The sequence below is a fragment of the Barbus barbus genome, assembly GCF_936440315.1.
Source record: "Barbus barbus genome assembly, chromosome: 47".
Taxonomy (NCBI): domain Eukaryota; kingdom Metazoa; phylum Chordata; class Actinopteri; order Cypriniformes; family Cyprinidae; genus Barbus; species Barbus barbus.
Window position 1 is genome coordinate 16202652 of NC_136725.1, and position 26865 is coordinate 16229516.

General features: G+C 37.0%; 4 protein-coding genes across 6 annotated transcripts; 1 reads left to right on the forward strand and 3 right to left on the reverse strand.

The window, feature by feature from the left end:
* Positions 1–651: 651 nt before the first annotated feature.
* LOC306866035 (protein yippee-like 1) lies at positions 652–12386 on the reverse strand. Its single transcript, XM_079410993.1, has 5 exons — positions 12198–12386; positions 7004–7243; positions 4318–4361; positions 4122–4230; positions 652–2605 (listed from the first exon to the last, which is right to left on the reverse strand). The coding sequence occupies exons 2-5, from the start codon at positions 7109–7111 to the stop codon at positions 2516–2518; spliced, it is 351 nt and encodes a 116-aa protein (XP_079267119.1). The 5' UTR covers positions 7112–7243; positions 12198–12386; the 3' UTR covers positions 652–2515.
* A 203-nt stretch (positions 12387–12589) lies between these two features.
* On the reverse strand, positions 12590–18109 carry LOC306866030 (nonsense-mediated mRNA decay factor SMG8-like). The gene is made up of 4 exons (XM_079410985.1): positions 16537–18109; positions 15556–15701; positions 13534–14403; positions 12590–13411 (listed from the first exon to the last, which is right to left on the reverse strand). The coding sequence occupies exons 1-4, from the start codon at positions 18059–18061 to the stop codon at positions 13199–13201; spliced, it is 2754 nt and encodes a 917-aa protein (XP_079267111.1). The 5' UTR covers positions 18062–18109; the 3' UTR covers positions 12590–13198.
* Positions 18110–19606: 1497 nt separating this feature from the next.
* LOC306866032 (uncharacterized protein) lies at positions 19607–24382 on the reverse strand. 2 transcript variants are annotated; one of them, XM_079410988.1, is made up of 10 exons: positions 24313–24382; positions 24131–24240; positions 23456–23597; positions 23259–23381; positions 22970–23167; positions 22774–22860; positions 22583–22695; positions 22428–22499; positions 22246–22323; positions 19607–20389 (listed from the first exon to the last, which is right to left on the reverse strand). In XM_079410988.1, the coding sequence occupies exons 1-10, from the start codon at positions 24325–24327 to the stop codon at positions 20380–20382; spliced, it is 948 nt and encodes a 315-aa protein (XP_079267114.1). In that variant the 5' UTR covers positions 24328–24382; the 3' UTR covers positions 19607–20379. The 2 variants fall into 2 exon arrangements, with proteins under 2 accessions (XP_079267114.1, XP_079267113.1); XM_079410987.1 differs by lacking the exon at positions 19607–20389 and having other exon boundaries at positions 21494–22323; positions 24313–24378.
* On the forward strand, positions 23804–26689 carry styxl1 (serine/threonine/tyrosine interacting-like 1). 2 transcript variants are annotated; one of them, XM_079410991.1, is made up of 9 exons: positions 23804–23831; positions 24698–24839; positions 24945–25006; positions 25100–25199; positions 25287–25420; positions 25509–25654; positions 25777–25874; positions 25983–26095; positions 26182–26689. In XM_079410991.1, the coding sequence occupies exons 1-9, from the start codon at positions 23826–23828 to the stop codon at positions 26311–26313; spliced, it is 933 nt and encodes a 310-aa protein (XP_079267117.1). In that variant the 5' UTR covers positions 23804–23825; the 3' UTR covers positions 26314–26689. The 2 variants fall into 2 exon arrangements, with proteins under 2 accessions (XP_079267117.1, XP_079267118.1); XM_079410992.1 differs by lacking the exon at positions 23804–23831 and having other exon boundaries at positions 24509–24839; positions 25983–26032; positions 26182–26332.
* Positions 26690–26865: the final 176 nt, after the last annotated feature.

A 26865-nucleotide genomic window follows, 5' to 3' on the forward strand; every position in this document is an offset into this window, starting at 1 on the left:
CCCACCATCTGCTGCTGTAAACAATGTTTCCTGGCTCTGCCACCCTCTCTCACACACACTCACTGCATGCAGAGACAGCGTACAAGGTTCAGCATAGACAGGCCTTTGGGAACATTTGAACTCTGCTCTCAAAATTCATGCCCTAAATATCCGCAGCAACACATGATTTACTTCAGGCATAACTTAAAAAATATGAATGAAAGATAACAGTGTTCCTTATATAAATGCACAATACCTTTCAAAAGGGTGTTGTTTTAAAAAAAAAAAAATCAATGATGCACTAAATTGATCAAAAGTGACAGTTAAAACTTTTTACAATAATAAAAAAGACTGATAATTTAAATAAACTCTTCTATTTTTGAAAGAATCCTGAAAAAATGTATAACAGTTTCACAAAAATGGAAACATGGATGATAATATGAAATGAATTGGCATATTTGAATGATTTCTGAAGGATCACGTGACACTGAAGACTAAATATTTTTTAAAAAGACACTTTTAAATTGTAATAATATTTCGCAATATTACTGTTTAACTATATTTTTGATCAAATAAATGCCGACTTGGTGAGCAAAAGAGACTTCTTTATAAAACATTAAAAATCTTACCATTATTAAAAACACTGAATAATACCCTCTGAAAAAGGTCATTCATAAAACGAGAGCTTTATTGATATCAGATTAAAATATACTGATTCCAAATTTATCTCACACACACTTTTCTTCTTGAAAAACAATTTGAAATTATTTAAAAAAAATGTTGGAATAGGTGGAGCGGCCCCACAGAACGATAAATACACAGATGTAAGATTGAGTGCTAAAACAATACGTGATGACTGATCATAAATACATACTCAAAATAAGACATTATATGTTAACACCCAAAACACCTAAATCAAAGTAAAATCGACTTGTTCTGCACAAGACAATTCAAATAAACCAAATGACACACAACAATGCATCTAAAGGTCCGTTCACACCAAGAACAATAACTATAATGATAACTATATTAGAGTCCACACCAGCCAACGCTTAATATCTGTTCATTATAAGCAAGCACTGCATTAAATGGTTAGTTCACCAAAACAAATGTAATTCTGTCTTTAATTACTCACTATTTTACCGATGTCTGTGCTACGTTTCTGTGCATTGATCGTGGTAATATCCTTGCTGTCTATGGAGGGTCAGAGAGCTCTCAGATTTCATCAAAAATATCTTAATTTGTGTTCCGAAGATGAATGAAGGTCTGACGAGTTTGGAATGACATGAGGGTGAGTAATTAATGACAGAATTTTCATTTTTGGGTGAACTATCCCTTTTAATGTTGTCTCTCACTTTAAACTTTAATGTTTTTATCGTTCGTCAGCTGAAACAAAAATCATTATTGTTCCTCTGTGTCGTTATCTTTACAGTTGTGGACTCTACTATTCTCACAGAATTACGATTCTTAAAACTTTATATCTATCGGTAATGTTATTGTCCTTAGTGTGAACAGGCCTTAAATCAGGAAATGGAACTCAGTTTGGTCGGCGTAGGTGATGAAAGAGTCTTTGGTTGCACCAAGGCTTTTTATTCACGAGCCCCATCTGGATTACCTCGTTCAACAGCCACATTTACTAGCTGTCGATCGCTTTCTTCCCCAAAACACGAGGTGAGAAAGTCTGGTTTACCACTTGATTTGTGATTTAATGGCGGGAACTAATGAGACCGAAGGGGACATCACGGGCTGTGAGAACACCTCAGTTCCCTTTAAAAGCTGACAGCTGCTTTTCTCAGCTGCGGCTGGGGAGAAAGACTTGGCTCTAGCTAATGTACGCGACCTGTGCCCTATAAATGGCATTCGAATGCCTCATTTACTCCATAATCACATTCAAACAGAGACAGATCACAATCTGGAGAGGAAGTGTACGTATAAGCCTCTATCAAACGTTGCTACTTCCGTTATACGAGACCACTGTGGTTGCTACGGTTTACCATAAACGTAACGTCCCCAAAACGGACAGATCAATAAATACACGTATAAATAAACAACATGCTGGAGGAAATAAAGACATAAAAGAAAAGGGAAACAAATGGACGACGCTTCTGTTCGAGTGTGTTTTCGCCTCAGATGAGATAAAAGGTGCCGTGCTAAATGGGTTCGTCTTTCACCCTTCTTCATCATGGATCCAGCCATTAGTTAAACCTGAGTGTGGGACAAAAGTGTGAGCCTGGTCAACCCCGAGGAAAGTAAACGTTGATTTGTGCCTCGATTTGCACACACGCACTCCCTTTAATTGAATAGGAAAATACTCGCATAGTAGAAACACTTGGTGTCTAGCTGGCACACATTCGTTCGTATATACACACAGGAAATGGGTAGCGCTGCTGCTATGAACCTTGCACCCTCACGGTTTAGAGGTGTGTGTCAGGTAGATATATTTCCAGGGAGGAAGTTACAGCCAGATAATGAAGCTAATTATTCATATGCTGCACGTCTCTTTCCAGCGTTATGGGCCGTGGGGAGTCCAGGGTTTTCAGTCCCACCCGTTGTCCTTGATCATGTGGGCCAGCTCGATGATGAATTTGCCCTCCTTGTACTTCTGACTGCTTTCGAAGGCATGCTCCTAATGGAAAGAAGAAGAGGGAGGGAGAGAGAGAGAAAAAGAGAAACGAATGTGTGGTCACCTCAAAGTCAAGATCCAAAAATAATGGACAGCTGTTGGGAAGCTTTTCTAGATATGTCAATCAAATATAAGACCTTTAAATAGCAGTATTAGAGGAGATGTTTCACTATATATGGGCTGTAAAACAAGTGCCAACTTCTAAATCTATTCTGATATGCTTATATATATATATATATATATATATATATATATATATATATATATATATATATATATATATATATATATACACATATACACACATTGTTATTTATTCCAGTAACTTTTCATACCATTTCTTATTAATATCGGTGTGGAAAACAATTGTGCTTTTTAATATTTTATGTGCTTTTATTTTTCATTCAGATCTAGGCTGATCAAACAGCATCTGCTGATTCTAGACAGAAACTTACTCGTCTCCTCATCCAAGCACACTTGAATCTAGGTATCGGGTATTAGTCGTCACTAATCTCTGACGCAAACTTGTGGAAATATACAAATCCGATAATCTACTTGGGAAAACAGATCTCAGAGTCGGTCAGAATACAATCAAACGTTTACAATTTATTGATCAGGTAATGAAGCAATAATTCAAAATCCAATTCATAAGAATAAAATCATCAGTTGAACACGTCATAACAACAATTCAGAAATAGAGGAATTTGTAGGAATTATTACCTGTCAACAAAACTACACACAGCATTTGTGTGGGAAGTCAACTTACAGACTCCCCGAACTTTTCTGCACCTTTTCCTTATATACTCAGCTAATTCAATATTCTTACCAAATGGTGGCGTTTGTCATTATAATTACAATTTGGTTCCCTGTTGAGGGATTCACACTGTGAGATCAGAATTTGTACTTGAATGGGTTCTTGTTTTACATACAGGAGGTATAGTCTGAATGGAGGATCTGGGGGAGGGAAACACCTTTTCAAGAGACACATCACTTTTCTCATATTTTATAACTTCTTTTAGCTTTTCATTATGGTTGGGAGAATGAGACCATTTTACCAGGCGCACAGAGACACTTTAAATGATATCAAACATGTATAGTTACTTCTTGTGCATACATAACATTGCATAGGTTTTCAGTGTATTTTAGGTGAGGAGGAGGAGGGGGGTGAAGGGGAGATGGTATGTGTGACGTGTGAGCTGCACTGTGGGCTGCATCTCCGAAGTTCCTTTTACATATGTAGGAGATAGTTCAAGTGTTAATTTTCAGGAGGGCCTTTTGTTTCATCGAGGGGTTGATCAGACATATTGGCACCAGCCTTACAGTGGAAAAGCCACTTAAAGTATTTCTCTTGCTGAGTTGAGTCTTATCCCTCACGTGAGATATGGATGAGTTATCTTGACCAGCTGGAGAAAGCTGTCAAAATGTAAGTGTTCTTGTCCGGTGTGAATGATCATGAGTGTGTGTTTGAGGTAAGTGGTCTTTGAGTGAGTGTGTGTATCTAGTCTGATCCAGAACTTACGTATTTCCAGCCCAGAGTGGTTTTACAGTTTTCACAGTAGATATCGGCCACTGCGTGAAGACCGGTCAGCAGTACCCTCTCCTCTGCCGGCCCGCAGCCTACATTCACCCTGATTGATGAAAAGAGGATGTCAAAATTTGGCCTGACTTTTTTTACCTTTTTGTGTTGGATGGTAAAGACAAACTACGGGACTTACACCGAGTTGAAGAGGTAGGCCCTGCCTTGACTCCCTTGAAAAGACTGCAAAGGAAATAAGACAGGAAAGATTACATTTCAAAATAGCCCAAAAAACCCCACATCCTAATAAACACAATGAATTGGCTGACATGTGTTTTACATATTTATGCCAGAGTAATTCTACATCATTTACTGGTATTGTGACTGCACAATCAGGTAATCTTTTGGAAAAATCAATTTCCCTTCGCTGCTCCATTCATGACCTTGGCAGATAGGATTTCCCAGGCATGATGTAAAACAGGGGCAGGGTCATAATTACGGGTGTTTGAAAGCGGTTTGGACATATGGGCATGGATCAAAAGATCATTAGGGTGGTTTCATTTTGGCTGTGCTATACTGGATAGTAATGAAGGTGTTCTTTAAACCTAAATAATCTACAAGACCAGATTGAAACCATGACAACAATGGGTAAACACTTGAAACACAATACAATAAATACATTATAAACTTATAGTGAATCAGTTTAAAGTGTATTTACGAGCCGCCAAAGTAACACATTAATTAATTACATTTAAATATAATTAAAAAAAATAAGATGCATACATGAAAACTCTCAAGTATATTTAAAGCGTAAGGAAAATATTATATAAATAGTGTTATATTATTACATTATACACACATCTTTCAAATGTTTGGGGTTGGTAACATTTTAATGTTATTAATATATTATTTAGTTTTTAAAATATAGCAAAAACATTAATAATGTGAAATATTATGACCTGAAGATATAATTTAAAATATAAAATATTAAACTTGCATTTTCAACAAATTAACAATGATTCATTCAATGATTTAAATTAAAATAATTAATATAATTCTTCCCTGCCGCAATTATTTTAAACCGATATTTAACATTGAATCTATCTGGCAATGACTGTTAAAAATTGAAATGATGCTTCCTTACATATTTTCAGTGTTTTCACTTTTATTTTTTAAATTTTTTGTATTTAAGCCATAGTAACATATTAATTCATAACATTTAAATATGTATTTATATTTACTGAATATGTGCCATTTTCATGTTTAATGAAGGTAGTTTGTAGAGATTTCAAATACTAGGTATCCAAATGCTGGATCACCTTTTTTTCTTTTTTTTACCTTTAACAAGTTTTACTACCTGAATGTTAAATCAAAAACACAAGCCTCCTATTGTGGAAAGTCTATTAACCTACTTTTACACTACTACAATTATTATGTTCCACTCTGACCTTTATTTGGTTCAGAGGGATTCAAACTAATTGAAATCTAATTATCATTTCAACCTCAACTCCACCCCAGAACCGCCTGCAGTGCTCTCGCTCCCCCGCAACGCAAGTAAGCCTAGGCAGGCCGGATACCGCTGCCTTTATTTTGCAAACACAGTATGTGAACAACTAATGAATGAAGCAAAAACAATCTTGTCTAATCTGCACAATCTGTAAACTCACACGACGCATCAAAAACCCTGTCTGATACAGTCATGGTATCAGACAACCCAAACCCTGTGCGCAGACTTTAGTGTAGCATTATGGGTACACGTGGGTGTCCTGGATCATCGGCGCATCTTACAGAGACACGATTACTCTTACTCCTGCAGTACACAAAAGCCCAAATGATGACCTGCTTCCCTTGATCCTTGATTGTGTGACATGTATGCACATAATTGAGTGCCTTACTGACCCACATTCTGCCCGCACACACAATCCATGCACAGATAACTCACACGCACAAAGTTCACATTATGAATTAAGGGTGCTATTAATAATCTTTGACACATATTTCTCCATGCACACACATAATGACACACACCTCATAAAAAGGCCCCATATGGTGTTTTAAAAGTGTGCCATTGGAAGAGTCTGTGCACATGTAGTACATTTAAAGTGGGATTATATGGCTTCACTAATGAAGTTATAAACTCAGTTTTTTATGTATGGGCCCGTTTTTAAAGAACAGAATCAAAAGTTTACCCAAAATCCACAGAGCAATTTACAATTGCACAGCAAAAAAATTATACACTACACTGTAAAAAATGAACGTGAATTTAATGGTAAAAGAATGTAAAAATGCTACTTTTATAACAAATTAAAATAACTTTTCTATTTGAATATATTTTAAAATGTAATGCATTGATATCATAGAATTGATGAATATTAAAAATCATTACTCCAGTCTTCAGTGTCACATGATCTTTCAGAAGTCATGCTGATTTGCTGCTCAAGAAACATCTCAAGATTCTTTGATGAGTTGAAGGTTCGAGAGAACAGCAATTACTTGAAATAGAAATCTTTTGATACATTATATAAATGCCTATACTAATATGATTCATTAAAAAAATAATAAATAAATAAGTCTTACTGACTCCAAAAGCTTGAACGATAAACATATATAAAATGCAAAATATATATATAAAAAAAAAATGATTATACACAAAAACGCACATACCGATTGTTCAGCTGACAAAACATCTTATGGAAGACTTTTAACTGACTAAAACTCTATAAAAGAGGTTTGAAAACTACTAGGACCTTTATACAGCGCATGCCATTGTAAAGACTGTAAGTCTACCCCTCACAGCCTCGTTTTCATCCAGTTCAATATGGTGTCTAACCTGATTAAGATCTATAGTTAAGATAAAAGAGGCTAAAAGAGACATTGCTGATAACCTTTGAGATGAGCTCATCGTGGTTGGCCAGGTGCGCTCGGCAGTGAATGCAGCTGTAGGTGCGATGGCAGTTTGGAAGGTAGGCCTGGAAGGTTTTGGAGCGCGTCATGGTGACCGTGGCGGGAGAGACGGCACGGGGGCGGAGCAGGAAGGGCCGGCCAGCCCAGGATGACTCGCAGGAGAAACAGTGGAGCACACAGGTGAGGGCCGTGGTGAAGCTTCAGGAGAAATGAGAGCACACCTGTGAGGAACACACACATTTTTTTAGGAAGAGAACTAAATGTAAAAATACACTACAAGTGAAAAGTCTGGGGCAAGATTTTTTTTTTTAAAGACAGAAATGAATACTTTTTTTTTTTTTAGCAAGGAAGCATTAAATTAATCAACAGTGACAGTTAAGGCATTTGTAATGTTACAAAAGATTTCTATTTCAAATAAATGCTGTTTTTTTTTTATTTCCTATCCATCAAAGAATTCTAAAAAAATATATTTTCACAAAAAATAAATATTAAGCAAAAACTGTTTTCAACAATAAATAATAATTAATAATTACCAACAATAATTGATCATAACTGCACACCAATTTTGACCAACTTTTGACCAGTAGTGTATAATTCAGAAATCATCATATGTATGACACCACTACCATAAGCATATTAACATATAACAACATACATGTACGTATCAAAACATAACATATTGAACTTACACACTGTAGTCTTTAAAATGCAGTTGCAAAAACAGCCAGTTTAACTTTAAGTATCAAAGAGAGAAAATAGTCTTGAAATAAAAATATCAAGTGTAGTGGCCCCTTTAAGACAAGCTTGACATGTTGTAGCTATATAAATGAAAATACAAAGCGATAAAGAATGAATAGATATTAAATATTAAAGAATTCTACAGTGTATTTCTACATTTTTGGTGTCATAAATGACGCAGATTGATGAGAAATAATGTTGAAAACTGAGTGTACGTCAGCAAGACACACAGACAGTGAACACAGCAGACGTCATTCACAAGAACACAGTGCAAATGCAAGGCAAATAGGTATGAATCAGAGCGTGTGTGTGAGCTGTTGTCTGTCAGCTAACTGTGATTGTGTGGTCCTGTGTTCATCCTGCCCTCCGGCTAGAAGGGGGCTGCGCTGTATGAGAGGCGGCTTTTTAATGCAGAGAGCTGGAGACCTGCCAATGACGTGGGTTCGAACACACAGAGACAGCCAGACAACCAAAAGCGTATGATTTCAACGTCAATGGATTCATCCCTAATAAAATGCGTTACATTTAAACAAAACAAATCCATATGTTATCACACAAAATGTTGCCTGGGATGTAACAGAAGTAGTACATGTGCTATATTTCAAGGCACATGACCAAAATTTAGCTTGTTATTCACGTTTACACAAATTGTGCTGTTCTTTTTTGAGAGTAACAGCCACTGGTCGCTTTTGTTTTCATTTTATGGAAAAGAGGAGCGTGAACATTATTCTAAACATCTCCTTTTCAGTCATACAGGTTTGGAATGAAATAAGTTAATGCTGGTGCATTTGCCATTTTTTGGGTGAACTACACCTTCAGGTCACAAATTTGTGCCCTCTTTTACGTCATCGTGGCATGTTGGCAGCTTTTCGCCTGTTGAGGCAGCAGCTTTGGACGAGATTTAAGGCAGAACTAATTACTAAAAGAATCCGCAGGCATCTTATTTAATTACCCAGAAGCGCAGACAGCTATTCGTGAGATCGAAAAAGGGCCTTGTGAGTGACATCATCTGATATTTGAATTCCAACCACATCTCTGCAAACCGACATAATTATCACATAAAAAAAGCATTTGTTGGCTGTTCTGACTCAGCAAAGTCAGCAATAAACCCTGCTGAGGTCATAAAGCACATATTTAGAAAAGAACAAATGTTTAAATGTTTTTTTTCCATTGTAGAATACAACTGGTAACACTTATCAATAATGTTTCATTTGTTAATACTACATTGGCTTACATAACCTAACAGCAGCATTAATTAATCTTAGTTAGTTGATGTTGACTAATGCATGAACAAAAGCCTTATTGTAAAGTGTTACCATACAAATAAACCCACATGGCTAGTGTGACTGTGAGAAAAACTCAAAGAATACATTCTTTTTTTAGATATCACATGAACTCAGTGACTCCGTAAATTGAATTAGACAATTCATAAAAGGCTGCAAGTAAGGTTTCCTGGGAAGCTATTTGCGATTCTGTGATTATATTTGCTTTGGCACAGACATGATCAAACAGGCCTTACAAAAATACAGCCGGAGAGTATTCTAGTCACCAGCGTGAGGCTTGAAATTGGACTCTCCTTGGCATAATTAAGCACCATTGTGTTCGCTCTGCCATTAGGAACGCTGTATAATTTGGCCAATAATACAGCAGCATCATTTTCGACATCGTTGCTTCATGCGACTTCTAACACAATTATACAGAATCAACAAAGGACAGATACGTCGCTGGTATAAGGCTAATTGGAGGTAAAATGATTATGGGGGAAATGTATGAAAGATGTGGAGGCTGGAATTCATTCAGATCTCGACAGATGAGATGAAGATAAACGGTTGTCGCCAATATAATTACTGAGGCCATAATCACTGTAACGGTGCCCATCTCTGTCTGCTTTGTGTGTTTACCGTTTCAAATTAGTCTGGAGCAGACCAAACACATGTATAATGAAGAGATCTCATTCATCAAATGTCCAAACGTGGCTGATCCTTCTTCTTCTGACCACACAGTTGACGACTCGACAAACAAATCTAATACAGACTGCTGTAACAAAACCAAGACTGCAATTATGGTGGAATATCAGGGGAAATGCATTTCCCTTAAAGGAATAGTTTACCCTTGGGTCATCCAAGATGTAAATAAGTTTGTTTCTTCAATCGAAAAATTTACTTTACATCACTTGCTCAAGTCCTCTAACCATAATATTGCTTAAGAAGTAATGGTTTAAAGTTAAATGATGGATTTGTTTCTTATAAACACACAGCTTTTCACTGCGCCAGATGTTTGATAGACTGGAGTTGTGAGGATTACTTGTGATGTTTTTATCAGCACTCATTCTAACAGCACCCATGCTAAATGCTAAACTGATGAAGAAACAAACTCATCTAAATCTTGTATGGTCTGAGAGTGAGTACATTTTCATGAATTTTTCATTTTTGGGTTTAATTTCTATGGTGGTTAGACCCTGAGTAATACTAACCTAAAGACAGGTAAGACATAATGAAGATTTTTTTGTTTTCTTTCTTGCTTATGCATGCATATAATCAAGAAAACTAGCCAAATTTTCCTCAATAAACTCGGAAACACACATGGGCTGTTTTCAACTGCATAATATTGTAAATCAATATCATCTTCGTCCCAAAGTATTACACTAACACAAATCAGATAAACCCGTTTTTAATAAAAAATACCTGTTATGTAACAATAACACACGGTGTAGCAGGTACATTAGCACAAAATCTGTTTTTAATAAATGGCTGTGTTTGTTTTGCTTGTTAAACTAGAACATAAAAAAGGTCTGGCACATTTTAAGCAGGATGAGGGCGTCTAAACAAACAAGGACCCCCGGACAGGTGGCGAATCCCCCCTCGTTCCCCCCAGTCGCTCACATAATACACAGCAGGCAGCTCCCATAATAGCACCTTTTTTTTTTTTTGCTGTCCTTTGAAATCTGTCAGCACAAATTAAAAAGCCCCTGCTGCATACACACATATGCTGTGAAATTTAGCTCTAACTAAATTGTCGTTTATACATTTGATTGATTAACACTTTATTTTACAGTGTCCCTGTTAACATAATTACAATACACAAATTACAAGGAGCTCTTTAAAAGGATTCATACTGATTAGTAAATGCACACTAAAAATAACATTTTAATATTTGAAAGCTTGGAAAAAATACAATCCTAAAAAAAAATGTATTTATTAAAAAAAGCCTATTTCAAGAAAAAAAAAGTTAAAAAATTGGAGAAAAAAAATACAATCCTGAAAAGAAAAAAAAAAAGAAGCCCACTTCAAGAATAATAAAAAACTTTTTTGATCTCAAACAACCTCTAAATTAATATAACGGCTTTGAAAAGGTACTCTTTGTGCAGTCATCCGTAAGTATAACCTCCCAGTCCAAATTCTGATGGCACAAACTGACAGAAATACCCATGAATGTGCAAAGCTACTTAAGGGGAAGAGTGTTGGAAATGGAGAGGGTCAGATGGATCCAGGTCAGACGAGTATGTGTGGGTGTCAGTGAACCAGCTTCTATGTAGGCCAGAGTAGATGCCACCAGACTGAGAGTGCAGATGGCAGCACCAGCTCAGCACCGCTGGCAATCACATCTTTGAAAACACCCACATCTAAACCAATTCAGAAAAGCCAGCTTTAAAATGACAACAAGCCTGAGTGTCACTCATATACGTTGGGAAAACAGTACACAGTATCAACACTGCCAAATATTTAATATCCACACATTCATTTTATGTGTTCTAGCCCTCTAGGATCACTTGCTTATGCATAACATGTTTCATAAAAATAAGCAGCAACGTTTATGCAAGTATCAATGAAATATCAATAATATGCACATGTTAATAATTAAATAGTTTGTTATTGAATATGAGTGGCATGAACGCTCTCACAATTTTGTAAGTCAATTCCCATGTTCTGTTTCATGCAAAACAGCATATATTTGAATGATAAAGCAGATTAATTTAATTTATAAAATATTATTACATTTCAAATAATAATAGTTAAATTCATATAAAAACATGCTGACGACATACAATGTGTTCATGGCCAGTGCATAAACAGTTATTATTTTTTCTTCTCCTAATGTCAACATTTGCTGATAGTGTCATATAATCCTACAAATGTCTAGATTTAAAGCACACTTTCGGAAAACAGATGACAACTAGTATAGAGAATAATCGTTGACATTTTAACTATGCATTGATGCATTCTGTCTGTATACATTAAGTTTTAAACCCAGATTAGCAACTATCATCGGTAGTGAGATCTAATCTAAAACTAAAATATAAATTAACAGAATTTACAAGGTTGTTTTAGTATGCTGTCATATACTGCAAGATACTAAATAACAAACGTAACATTTTTTTAAAAGACGAACTTCCTATAAAAGGTATCACTACATGCATTATAATTGGACAGATGTTACCTTTGAATGGAAAGGTATCGCGCAGGTCCACCCCTCTCTCTCTTTAAAACTGCAACTTCATGCAAACCAGCAGGCGATCATTCTTCACAACACTTTCCAGGTATCTTCATCAGCCACGCACCTCCAGACGAGAGCAGCGGCTCTGTAAATACAGCACCGTTGCGCATTGGGCCTCGCCACACAAGCTCCCAGTTTGATTGACAACCAGGCCAGCAAATAGATGAGACAAAACGGCCTAGCAACAATACGCTGATTGGCCAGCCTAAAAAGTGGATGGACCAATGAGCGAGCGCAGAGGATATGCAGGCAAAAAAACAAAACATTTGTGAGGCGTCAGTAGAATAAGTAATAAAAACTAAAAGCGAAAGTAAGACTTAAATAACTTTAAACTCAGATAAATTACGTATTTATAAGATATTTCAGTTGTCACATTGTATTTTCTCACTTGACAATGTCTAAGATATACCATGTCATAATTACATTAGACAGATCACATAACTAAATAGCGCCTCTCTGTGTCCTGTTTTTACTAGCTATTTTATGTAAAAACCATAACAAACCTTAGACTGATATCTAAAAACACAACCGTAACAGATTGATATTTTAACATTCTAAGGAACAAGTGTTTTATAAGATCTCATTTTATTTACTCGGGTAAAAATAATTCATAACATCAACCTCAAAAGTCCACAGCAAACAGAAAAGCAGAGTGCACACTATTTGCATACACATTTAATAAGTAAATTCAGTTTAAAATAATATCACAGTTTTATAATGAGATGTGCACTGTCTGTTTTTTTTTTCTTTTTCTCACTGCAGGTATTTATTTACTGTAAACACAACATTCATTAGTTTGATTGCTTGTATTTACAGCCACAATTATTTCTTGAATTGAGTTAATAAAAGAACCGGCACAGAAAATGAAAAGAAGCATGGAGACACCAAATGTCATTGTCCTACAGATATCCCAACAGTGCTTTTAAGTAGAGAGTGTTTTTTTGTTACTGTGGAGTTGAACTAGTCGTGTTGGCACGCAGAATGCCTCTCAGCACCCTGAAGTTTGCCAATGGCTGGTTCTCCTTCGGAGGGTAGCATGGTCCACGGTCTGTCACATAGGCATAAGGGAAACGTAACACCCAGAGTCCATCAGGGGGCAGCACAACCTCAGGCTGCTCCGGATGGAAGATAGGACAGGGAGGGGGACCCAGCTGGACCTATGAGAGAAGAGAAGCACAGAACAGTATACTTCAATGGAGAAAATGTGGGTGGTAATAATTATGAATACTTAAATTTGAGAATGAAATGTACAGATTTTTCACTTTCTAACATATTGTACCTGTGGGTTTAGGACAATCTCAAGAGGAGCATCAGGGACGACGAAGAATAAACGAGCCAGTTGAGCATAGTGTGGCTTTATCCCTCGTCCTTGAGCTGGGGAGGGAATGTATAAAGGCATATCAGAATTCAAGCATCTGGTTGCAGGTTCCTTTGGTCCGCCTTGCCCCAGCACTTTGACTACTTTATCAGGGCCAGAACTAAGGAAGCGGCGCCCTCTGCTGTCCTCATACTCGAAACCAACGAAAGCACGAGCTACATCATCTCGTCTGCGTCCTCGTCCGATTCCTCCAGCATTGCCTCGCTTTCCAGTGGATGCTTTATTTGGTGCTGGCCAGGAGGCTGGGCTTCCGTCCAGAGTCTCAAGCGATCCTACATCTTCCTCCGATCGGCTCCGAATGACAACATCCCAGGGCAAGAGGAAAGCGGAGCCTGGGAGGAATCCAGGTTGCTCTAAACCAGCGAGGCTGTTATAGGCCTTAGCTGGACCAAGTTTAACAAGAGACCAACTTGAGAACTTGGGCAACAGTCCCTTCGGGCATCCAGAATGAAGCATGCCGGGGAGATACTCCACTGTGGAGGGCTGTCTATCCACCAAGCTTGGCCTCTTCTCTTGTCCTTCTGCTCCATCACCAAATGTTCCAAGGCTGTCAGTTGACTGGCCCAAGCTAAGTGCGAGACTCAGACTTGTGCTATCACCAGGTGTGTGAGTGCTAGTCTCTTTCTCCTTTAGACGATCAGCTTCTCCTGATGGAGGTACCTCTCCAGGTATGGGCACCTCATCACTGGCAGGAGCAGGGTCGGGTGTGCTGGCTTGGAACACTGGGAAATTGATCCTCTCCAACTTCCCACAGCATTTCTCCTCAAGCATCTGAGAATAACAGACAAATGATGAAAAATAGATTTAAAGCTTATGTAGTGAATATTTACGGTAGAAGAACTTGACTGCTACTGACTAGGCTTGCTGCGATAGACGTGTTGGCGGTGTTAAGCTGCAACACCGGTTACGTCACTTGCCCACCGCGCATCGTCAATGCAGCACACCGAACGAACGACAGTCGCGCATCAGATCAGATTTAATTTATCACGAGAGGAGAGTGAGTCGAGCTGACTGACAAGAAGAGTGAGGTGAGACAGACAAGACGATGGCAGAAGAGTTTCAACAAAATGTAAAAGCCCCTGTTTTAAAAATATTTTGGATTTTGAAAAGCCTGTTGATCTGCCGTTTATCTAAGGTGATATTGGAAGGTTTTTTTTATTAGTTTCTCATTTATTTGGTTCCACAGTATTAGCTGATTTTTATTTTATTTAAACTGTGATTTTTTCCCCCATTATTTTACATCAAAATGTATGCCGTCTGTGCCTCCAGACATTCTTATTCGTTTTGCTAATAAACATTCTACGTTTTATAATTATTTGTTCCTCAGTCTTTACTGATTTTCAGTTTTGTATACCTATTTAAAATTTGTAAGTTATTTGTCATTTTATATTAGGCATATAGCATGGTGTATTTTTATTTGTTTTGCTAATAAAAGATATATGTTGTATTTTGTTGTTGCTTGAATTGAATGCTGAATTGCCGTTAATTTAAAAGTGAAAGTAAAATGCGCACAGTGCTTTTACATGCTATTTAAGCAAAGGAAATTGAGGGAAAGTGGGAAAACTCAAATGAACTAAAAACAAACAACTGCTTGACGCCGAATTGCAGCAAATTGAAAAGTGAACGTAAAATGTGCACGGTGCTTTTACAAGCTAGGCTATTTAAAAGTGGAGGAAAGTGGGGAAAGCGTGAAAACTCAAGCGACCTAAAAACAAACTGCTTGACGCCGAATTGCCGCTAATTTGAAAGTGAAAGTAAAACGCGCACAGAGCATTTACAATCTATTTAAAAGTGAAGGAAAGCGAGGAAACGAGGGAAAACTCAAACGACCCCCCCACCACGGTGATACTGGTATTACCGGTGTTGTCACACGTCAATTAACTGGTGGGAAAATTTCCTTACCGTCACAACCCTACTACTGACCTGATAGAAGTCATAGTTGGCAGCCTGGATGTCAAATGGATCTTCTCTTGGAGACTGCTTCCTACCACAGTTACAGGAACTTGTAGAGCGGCCTCTACTATTGTGGAACAGAATAGGTGGGTTGTGGTCCATTTCTGTCTTCTCTCCTGCAATGTTAAGAAAAGTAGTAACTGCTGTAGAGAGAAGTATGTTCTACAAAATGTCAAAGAAAATTATTTTGACTTCACAATAGCTGTTTCCATCAACCTGTTTTTATGCGCATTTTGACGCATCACATCACAAACGAGTGATGGAAATACCAAATTTAATGAAAAAAATCCACTAATTCTCAAAAATGTTTTTACTCTCACTTGAGGAGCATCTGAAATGTTGGATAGTCATTTTTAAAAGCCTGATTTCTGTAGAATTGCTTTCCAGAACTGTCTTATATGACTGACTTCCATTATAAATGGGCCTTTTTTTCTGTCAAAACTTTGCCAAGAGTCAAAATTATGTGCTAATTGACACCATCATGACGATATTTACATTTATGCATCTGGCAGACGCAGAGATTTGCACTGCATTGGATACACTTTTTTATCAGTACTTGCATTACCTGGGAGTCAAACCCACAACCTTGGCATCACTAACGCAATGCTCTAGCTACAGGAACACGGTTTACCTTGAAACACTCTTTTAATATTAACTTAATATGAACAATGTTAGACTAATACAAACAATCTGTATTGTGTAAAGTACTACTTGGCTAACAGTATGAAACAAGCATCTAGGAATAAACATTAATTTCAAGTTTATTTATTGATTATCAAACATGGTATATAATGCAGATTTGTAAAGTAAAAAAAATCACTGGAAGGTAAAAGGGGCCATCAGTCTAAATAATAATAAAAAAAAGATCTTCCTCTACTTTAAAGAACTCAGAGTATGGTTCTAGCAACAATGGTAATGGGTTCGATTCCCAGGGAATACATGGATCTTTACCTGGCTTTGGCAGCAGATGAAACTTATGCACGCAATGCTGATCAGTAAGGCTGCGCTCTTCACAGAGCTGATGCCCGTTACTCCAGAACTTGTAGCAGTCCTCATGGAGCTGTAAGGCGTACCTTTGAAAGGCGACTCCCCTCGCGTGCTGGCTGTACACTCGCAGTGCCTGCACCAGTTGATTCTTGTGCACTGTGGTAGTGTAATTATGGGGAAGGTTTGACTGGTACGCACTGTGAGCCAGCGGCAAGGCTTTCTGACACCTGTTTTCCGAGAACTTCGCATCTGCGTCAAGGAACCCCTCCAGCACTTTGAGCTGACCCTGCACCTTGAGGGAGATCTCGGCTGTGTCATCCTCACCGTTCTCTATCATGACCTGATGCAGTCTGGATGCAACATGTACCCATTTGGAATAAGTAGGCAACTCGAAATGTGATGGCTGCGGATTGCGACCTACACTGTCATCAAAACCTTTCTTGGTCAATACCAGCTCGACGTGCTGCCAAAGGAACTCTTTTAAAGTGCAGTCCACCAACTGCCCTCCTGAAGAAAGACTGCTTTCTACATTGAAAGAGGGTTGTCTATTGGAGTGCCTCATCTGTTGGTACCGCCTTTGCCTGGGAACAGGTGTGCCTCCTTCACTTTCTCGAAGGACACAGTTGGACCGCAGGTGCCCCAGAAGAGAGCCAATGGGGTCCTCATCTGGTCCTGGCACTACATATACAAAAGCTTGATTGGCAGGGACTGTAAAGAGACAATTACTACTCTGGTTGGTCAATACACGACTTTTCCTGAATATCCTATATATCTGATCTTCCAGAGCATGCTGCAGTCGCCTTCTAGGGGAGTGTTTTTTGGGTTTATCCCCTCCAGAACCATCAGTCCCATTCCCTCCCGTGCCAGAGGAGGTCACTCTGAGCGCTCCGTTCATCTGGAACACGAAGAGCAAACGTGGAGGACAAGGCCGACAGTTTAACTTCCATTCTTTAGACGCTGGCGAATCTTTAATCGCGGCGCGCAACAGTGGAAGCGCTTTCTGACGTAGCGCGTCCAAAGCGCGAAACATTCTATCGTAAGTGACGTCGAACGAACATGTGGGATGAACCAGCAGAAGAACATGGCACAGCGAGAAGAGATACAGCAGCTGCAAACAGTGATCTTTCTCTGCTGCTTTCCAAAACTCATGCGCTTCTGCATGACCCAAACCCGCCGTCAATGACTCGCACGCGCGAATAAGCTGGCGGTTGTCAAAAACAGATGTTAATACGAGATACAGCACGCGGTTCTCTTGATTATAATACGCACGAATCGATGTTCCCCCGCACGAGCTGTCAGTTTTGTCGCTCCCAAAGACAGAGAAGACGTGTTTATCCGCTAAGGTGTTTATGAGAGAGTCTTTGACTGATCCCGGTTGCATTGCGCTTTTCCCAAATATGCCCAATACGCAAATGCCCTCATCTTTGTCCACGGTGTCTTCTATTATTTCTGATTGTAACAGTGCTCCGATATTCATGGGCACCGCCATTTTTGCTGGACAGAAACAAAGGGGCGGGGCTTTAATGATCACATTTCTCTGAGCGCAAAAGAAGACTCCGGGTGGATACATAAATCTGCAAGTTAATGTCCGGATAAAGCATGCAAAATGTAATAAGTAAATAGTTATTGCTTTAGAAATATATAGAGAGTTCGTATTGTTAACTAAACCTAAAACTATTAAAAATCGTTTTCGGTAATTGAAATAATAAAATAAAATATAAAAAATTTGATAGCACTTAAAGGAAAATTTGAATTGTTGCCTTGGCAGCTAACTAAAATACGATTTAGTTGAAATATAAAAAGTACTAAAACATTACTTAAAGCTGAATAGAAATATAAAAACGTAAAAATAAATGCACATAAAATCACTACAACTAAAATTAAGAGAAAAAATGAAAATATACAAATACAAGCTAATTCAAAATTGGGATGAATACTATAATAAAGATAAATCAGAAATGTTACCTTTGCAACAGGTAGTTGCAATAAGTTTAAGTTATTGAAGTATTAAAATGACTAAAAAAATAAAAGCTATATAGTGCTGTCAAACAATTAATCACGATTAATCGCATCCAAAATACGTTTTGTTTACATAATGTATATACTATGTATATTTATAAATACGAACACATGCATGTATATATTTAAGAAAAATATGTTGTTTATATATTAAATAAAATATAAGAATATATATATGTAAATATTTTCTAAATATATACTGTATGTGTGTGTGCTTATATATACATAATAAATATACACAGTACACATACATTTATTATGTAAACAAAAACTTTTATTTTGGATAATTAATCGTTTGACAGCACTAAAATAATACTAAAATACCAAATGTACATTTTATATTTCAAGTTTTTTTCATTGAATATTGCAGACATATAAAATGTATTACCTCAATTACAAAATGAAACAGGGTGTCTGATAAGAGGAAAACTAAGAAACAAAACAAATACACAGCAACAAAACCACCATCCACAACACCTGCCAGCGGCCACAAAAAAGAAAGAAAATTAAGGTCTAGTCAAATGGTCCCCTACTAAGATTCTAATGAGAAGGCCCTGATGTTACAGTTGTGTTCTCGATAGTACCCAGTATAGGGCTCCATATTTTGTAAAAGGATCTCAATGATCCTTAGGAAGAGTGTCTGATTTTTTCAAGGTGGATGCATTGCAATACCTCTCGCATCCAATCCTCATGTGATGGGGAGATGCATGTTTCCATTTAAGAAGGATGGCACGCCTAGCTAATAAAGTGGTAAAGGCACTGTGGATGATGCAACTGAATCTGGAAGAAGGCCGAACAGAACAGTCAATGGATTAGGGGCAATGGTGGTGTTAAGGGCCCGAGAAACTGTTCTAAAAATGTCTGACCAGTAGTCCATTAACCTCGGGCAAGACCAGAACATATGAATACAAATGTACATTTTATAAGCCAGAAACGAAACCTTTACTTTATCTTTATTTAAATGCACTCATTCATACTGTAAATAAAAAATTAAATTAAAACCCTCACACATTTTCTGTAGGTACAATATTTATTAAATGGTTTTTATTAACTGCAATAATTTTTGCATACAAATAAAAGTGGCTTTGGAGAAATATTGCAAAAGACCCATAAAATCAAACATTAAGACATTGTAACATGTAATTGGGTGTTACACCTCAAGCCCACCAGTAAACATACAGTAAAACAGAAATAAAACATCCTGAGTCTCACAATAACAGTTATATCAAGCTGCGCTTCACGTTTTACCACACACACATAAGATATCAATGGCGTATTGAATTTACAGATCAATAACTGACTTGTCTCACACCTGTACAGACTTCAATACAGTACTATATTTTAAAGCCGAGTTAGTTTGCACATTCCACAGTCATATTCAGTAACAGTGACACTGAACTGCATGTTCAATTATATAGTTCTACTAATTATACAATTAACCATATCTAAAAACATGCTCAAGCTGATGTGCATTTAATTTTCATAGAGTGTGCATTTGCTTGTGAGCATGTTTTGAACAGGGGGTTCTGATATAAAAGCAGCAAGAAGCACATTTCACATGCAAAATGTATATAAAATAACATAGCAGCAAGTAACATCAAATACTGTCCTGTCACTAAAAGAGTTACTGTAGCAACATGACAGTATGAGAACCAAAGCTATCAGCACAGTCACAGTACACACGTTAAAAACAAGCCAAAAAGAAAAAGAACAAGACTGTCCATGCAATAAAAATAAAACTTGTCAATTTCTTTGTTTAGACAGCCTTGAGTGGCGATAGCCCTTTTGTTAAAGCACTCTGTAAAGAACAAAAAAGAATTAAATCATTTTCAGCTCATAAATTCATGATTTATAATTTTATATTGTTAAATATAATTACCTTTAGATAAAAAGAAACTAGCAGTCTCAAAGAGATAAATTCGGAATAAATTCTGTGATTCTTTTTGGGATAAAGCTGTTTACATACCAGGTATTGCAGGGCTCGCAAAATTTCTAAATCCCTGGTAGCCCTTCGGGCAGGTACTCTTTAGATTTTGGTAGTGCGAAAATTAATTTAACTAGCCCAAATAAAATAAAGACCATAAATGTCAATCAAAAACATTTTCAATACACAAATATCAACGAAAGAGTTTTATTGTACCATTTACAAGGTATCTGCAGAATTCTTAAAAATATATTTAAGGCAATTTGAAAAATTATTTCTTATACCATTTAACGTATTTAAAACTGTCTAAGGCCTTAAAAACTCTTCAGTTTAGTTGTATCAAATTTAAGGACCCGTGGGAGCAATGCTTCCTCTAATTTTTTTTCTTGCTGAGCAAAACTTTTCTCTTTTGGGCAGACATTTCAGGCACCTGAGCAAAAGCATTCTTTATACCAGACCTGTACAGCATGCACACAAAAAAGTGTGTGACTTTAATGTGCTATTTATATTTGATTTGACCCTTGATGTAACTAAATTATGTACATTTGAGGTTACCTGAGAAAACATTTTTACTGTACAATACACTGCAGTTCAAAAGTGCTCATCAAGGCTGTATCTATTTGATCAAAAATACTGAATATTATTTCACAAAATGATATTGTGAAATATTATTGAAATTTAAAATAAATGTTTTCTATTTTAATATACTTTAACATTTAATTCATTCCTGTGAAGCAAAGCAGTATTTTCAAAGTCACATGATCCTTTAGAAGTCATTCTATATTAATATCTAATATTTTTAATCGATGTTGGAAACAGTTGTACTGCTTTTTTATTTTTACTGTATTTTTTGGGACCTGGGATATTTAAAAAAAAATAAAAAGTTAAAAAGAACAGTGTTTAGTCATAATAGAGATTTTGTGTTACAATATAAACTATTCAAAAGTTTGGGGTCAGAATTTTTTTTCTTTCTTTTTTAAAGATACTTTAAAAAAAGTTTAAAGTTAAATAAACTTTATTCAGCATAGATGTGTTAAATGGATAAAATTGATAGTAAAGACTTCTATTGTTAGAAAATATTTCTATTTTGAATAAATGCTGTTCTTTTAAACTTTTTATTAATCAAAGAGAAAAGTAACAGGTTCCAAAAAAATATGAAGCATAACAACAGTTTCAACACTGATAATAAATCAGCATATCAGAATGATTTCTGAAGGATCATGGGACACTGAAGACTGGAGTAATGATGCTGAAAATTCAGCTTTGATCACAGGAATAAATGCTATTTTATAGTATAGGTATTAAAATAGGAAACCAATATTAGAAATTGCAATATTTCACTATATCACAGTTTTTTTCTGTATTTTTGAAATGAATACAGCCTTGACGAGCAAGAGACTCGAAGTCAAAGACTCAAAAGCAAGGTCAATTATTTATCAGGTTTATAATATAGCTTATGTCGTGACATAATCTTTATAGAGGTTTTCCCGAGCATTGCTATTCTTTCCCTTTTACTGGCGGCATTCAATCAAATGGCTTCCCAACTCATTTTTGACATTATTTCTTCTGCGCGGTCGCGCTCAGCTTAGAGGGAACACTGCTTGGGAGCCCTGTATTTAAGGTAGCCCGTCGGGCAGGGCAGTGATACATTTTGGTAGCCCGACTGGAAAACACAATAGCCCCGGGACGTTGGGCTAGCGATTTTGCAAGCCCTGTATTAGTTTCCTAACCCTCTGGTCACGCTTGGATCCTGGCTTGAATCCATCACATCATTCTCTTTGTTACATAGGGGTGTGCCACCAGGACTCCTAAGAATATAACAAATGAATAGTATTTAGCTAGATGTGATGTCTGCGGTTTTAGGCATGTCTTGGCTTTGTATTTCAACAACAGAAAGTAAAAGTGATTTTGCCTCATTAAGTTGACTTTTCGAAGCTGTACCCGAAGATTCATGGGATTTTTGGTTGGTGTCCTATAGACAGTCCTACAGAGAAGAGCACAAATTATGTATAGCAAAAACAAATGCATTGTTTGAAGCTAAATAAATACATTTATGCAAAATTTTACCTGCCAAGGCTTGATCTAGATTTCAAGGGCAGGTCAGAATTAGAGCGTCGTAAACTGACTTTTTGCAAGTCTGCGAGTGTGACCAGTGGTGATCTTCTTTTCTCTGGAGACACCTGTGAACGAATTGGCCATCATAAATATTGATCAATCCAAAATTAAATGGAAAATTGAGGACACAATCTTTCACTCACCAGAGTTTTTTTGCCTACAGTCACTTTCCTTAATCGCACTGCTTGAAGATCTCGAAGACTCACAGCAGCAGGGCCATTTTGCTTCTCCTTTTAGGGGACAGGAGGAAAATTAGTGCAAAACCTAAAATAGTGCAAACCTCCATAACTTGTATTCACAACAAGCAAACCCAAAGTGAATTGAAAAATGAACTCTTACCTTCAGAGAGTTAGTTTGTGCAGGTTTTGGGGGAAGTGAGGACACCTTCGGAGCAGCAAGCGTCAACAGAATTTGAGGAGGAGGAAGAGGAGGTGGCGGGGGAGGAGCTGGTGGTGGTGGTGGTGGCGGAGGTGGAGAGTGCTGAACACCATCAGGCATTTCACATTGACCGCCTACAATCTTGGCTTCTCGATACAGCTATCAGGTAATATTTCATACACATTACAAGCGCTGGAATTTTGAAGATAATTTAAGAAAATCCTTTTCAGTACAGCTGAAAAGTTCCAACCTTCAAAGTGGAATGCAATAGTGCCATTTCCCTTTGCAGCTCCTCTACTTTTTGGTGAAGGGACTCCACTCTTTCTGTATAGCCTCTCCAGAAAAAGACGGCGTTCAGGAGTCTAGAACAGATCTAAAAAATAAGCAGGTCAGACACTGAAAAGCGCTATCGGACTCTAATAAATGAAAAAAAAAAAAAAAACTTACTTGATTAATTGTCTTTCTGCATTTTTGCATAACACTTCCCACAGCAGAAAACAGAGCTCCAATACTTAGTGGTGAAGACAGCTGTTTAGTGGCTTGAACACTTGTCTCCTCCATAGTGTCCACCTTTGATTTGTTGTCTGGACTGGGTGGAAGTATTACCAGAAAGTAAAGTAAGTGTATATAAAGATATAACATTTAACTCATAAGCCTTTTATTTTCAAAGTCTTATAGGGATAGTTTGCCCATATTTTGTGAAATACCTTATGTTTTATAATACAATGGAAGTCAATAGGCACCAAAACTGTTTGGTCACAAACATTATTCTTCTTTTCTGTTTTACAGATCAGCAGTCATACAGATTTGGAACAACATGAGGGTGCGTAAATGGTTAAATAATTGTCATTTTGAGTCAACTTTCCCTTTAAGTCTCAAAAATAATGATAAAAAGTGTTAGCGTTTTTTTTAATAAAGATATTATTACAGCAAATTAAGTTATTATTTTGTCTTGTGGAATATATGTAAATATCTTGCACATTTGATCTTAGCACATAAATATATGCATGGCATGTACATGATAAGTGGTACAACAATCCTAAACTATACTGTAAGTGTATATGAAAGCACTGCATATACAGGGGTTGTTTTTGTAGATGCATAGGTAATTCAGTTGCTCACACAGAGGCCGTTGGTAAGGCAGGAGTCCCAAGTGGCTTCTTGCTCTTTATGGCCCAGCGTCGACTGCTGCCATTTCTCTTCCTCCGCCGCCGAAAGGCACTGCAGAGGCCCTGGAAAGGAATTACACATCGTTTAATTGATTCATGAGTTACCGATTTAAGTAGCTAATAGTAACAACATACCTCGAATCCACGCATATCCAGAGTTGCTGAACGCTGTATGTCTGATTTTGAAAATAGTTCCTTATTGTTTACCCTCCAATAGGATTGCAGCTGAAGTGCGATGGGGCGGGTTCTAACTTTTGATTGGTTAAGGAAAACGGAAAGGGTTTGCATCTGGAGCGGAACGCTCTCAACCAATCACAGCGGGTTGTCTGTTACCATAGCAGGAGTGTAAACATAGAGCATGCTGTTTGATTGTAATCAAGAACAGTGAATTTGTCTAGTTAGGTTTAATAAACATTTCGAGCAGTAATATTTCAGAACGCTAAGTTAAATTAAGTATCAAGCCAAGACGCGACAGGTAGTCATTTTTAGTCAAATGTAGGTCTGTATATTTTTTGTTTAGAGACATATAGCAGCATTTTCTGTGCCCAAGCTGTTACTAATGGCTGGAAAAGTCCTCTGTGAGGCAACAAAACTGTACAACATCCTAAATCAATACACTCATCTAACAAGGCTAGCAGACAGCAACTATCTTTGTTTGATTGGTAAGCATAAGTTATTCCTATATACTGAAATACTTACTGTACATTCAAACACCAGCAAATGAAAGTCAAAGTATAATAATGATAATAATAGTCTTATTTCTTCAGATGCCCGTGCAGCAGAATCATATAACTTCAGCCACATCATTACTGCCAGAAATGCTAAATGGGTATGTTTCAGTTTTATGTTTTTTTCTCCTCCTGTTTTGCTACATTGCAAATATCAAAGCACCACTGGTCATGTTTTTGCTTGCTTTTCAAAGGATTCTGATGGGAAGTTTATTATGCCCTTGGATGTTGAGGTTGAGAGTATGAGGTACATCATTGTTTATGACAGTAGTACACATTCACTGTCAGATTCAGGTAAGACACTACCTTTTCTTACATGTTATGAACTCTGCTAAAAATGTACACCTCTGAAAGCATCCTAACTGTATGTTTTTCTTATAGGTCCAGCTATAGACTGTGCAGACAGCATAGAAAAATCAAGCCAATTTCCTGTTCGGATTCTTAGTGGGGGCTATGAGAAGTTTTCTGCACTCTTCCCTTTCCTAAGAACGCAAAAGATTCTTTACAATATTAGGGTATTATTCTTAATAGATCATAAATTAAGTGTTTGTTTTTTTGCTGTTTGTAAACATATTTAATGATCATAAATACTTATGTTCATAGGAATTGGAGAGCTTGAATCCCTATCCGGTGGAAATCTTGCCAGGCAAGCTTTATATGGGTGATTACAGGCAGGCCACAACCCTTCAAATCCTTAAAGATCTGAAGCTGAATGCACTTGTCAATGTCTCTGATGAATGCAGTCTTGTGTGAGCCAACCCACCATTTCATATATATTCATATATGTAATCATAGCATTTAAAATAAAAAGTCCAGTTTTAGTATGCCCTGAAAACCCAAATTAATCTATGAACTGAACTTTGCAAACTAGGTTTAAAAAGGCAAACTGCACTGTCTTACACATCCGAATTGCAGATTCTGCAGAGGCAGATTTGATCACCTCATTCGAGAGAATGTGCGTTTTTATTGGTAAGTACAGGTAGATTTTTTTTCATCCAGTTGATGAACAATAACTCAAATATCTAAAAACAAAAATCTGATGTTTAGTTATGACTGTGGGTGTTTTAAACATTTCAGGTTCACATCTCAATAGCTCTTCTTCTGTTTTGATATTCTCTACTCTTGGGGTAAGCCGATGCTGTGCTGTAACAATGGCATATCTTATGTATCACCTCAAATACACACTAAAGGTAATGTTTTTACTTTTTGCATTGATGCTACTGACAGATGTTTTTTTAATAGGCTATTTCTCACCTGTCATTTCTGAATATTTTAGGAGGCATGGAATCATATTCAGCAGTGCAAAGCCAACTTGAGGCCAAATCGAGGATTTGTACAGCAACTTTCTGACTGGGAACTTCAGACTCTTGAGAAGAGAGTGACAGATATATCAGAACCCAACTACTGACAATAACAACATTTAACAGAAACATCATGTGGACATTCATATTCAATGACTTTCTACAGTCACTGATGATACAGATCATCGAATTTTATTAATATATCAATTAAAATAATATTTAAAAAAACAATAAACTACTTCCCGTAAACACACTATAGACAATATTAGAATGTACAAAATAGATTTAAGATTTTCATCCACTTTACTGTATGTTGTTTTAACACACACACACACACACACACACACACACACACACACACACACACACACACACACACACATACAGTGCCCTCCATAAGTATTGGAACAGTAAAGACAAAATTTCTCTGTTGGCTGTGGAGTCAAGAAATTTGCAAATATGATTAAAAGATGAATATGAGACAAAACTACAGAATGTCACATTTTATTATTAGCCGTTTCAACACATACATGTTTTACCAAATAAAAAGAACAGCACTTTTAGAGTTCATCCCACTCATTGATGTGAGCATAAGTATTGGGACAGTTGAACATAAGGCAGATATAAAAGATTAAAAGCTACTATTTAGTTGCAGATCC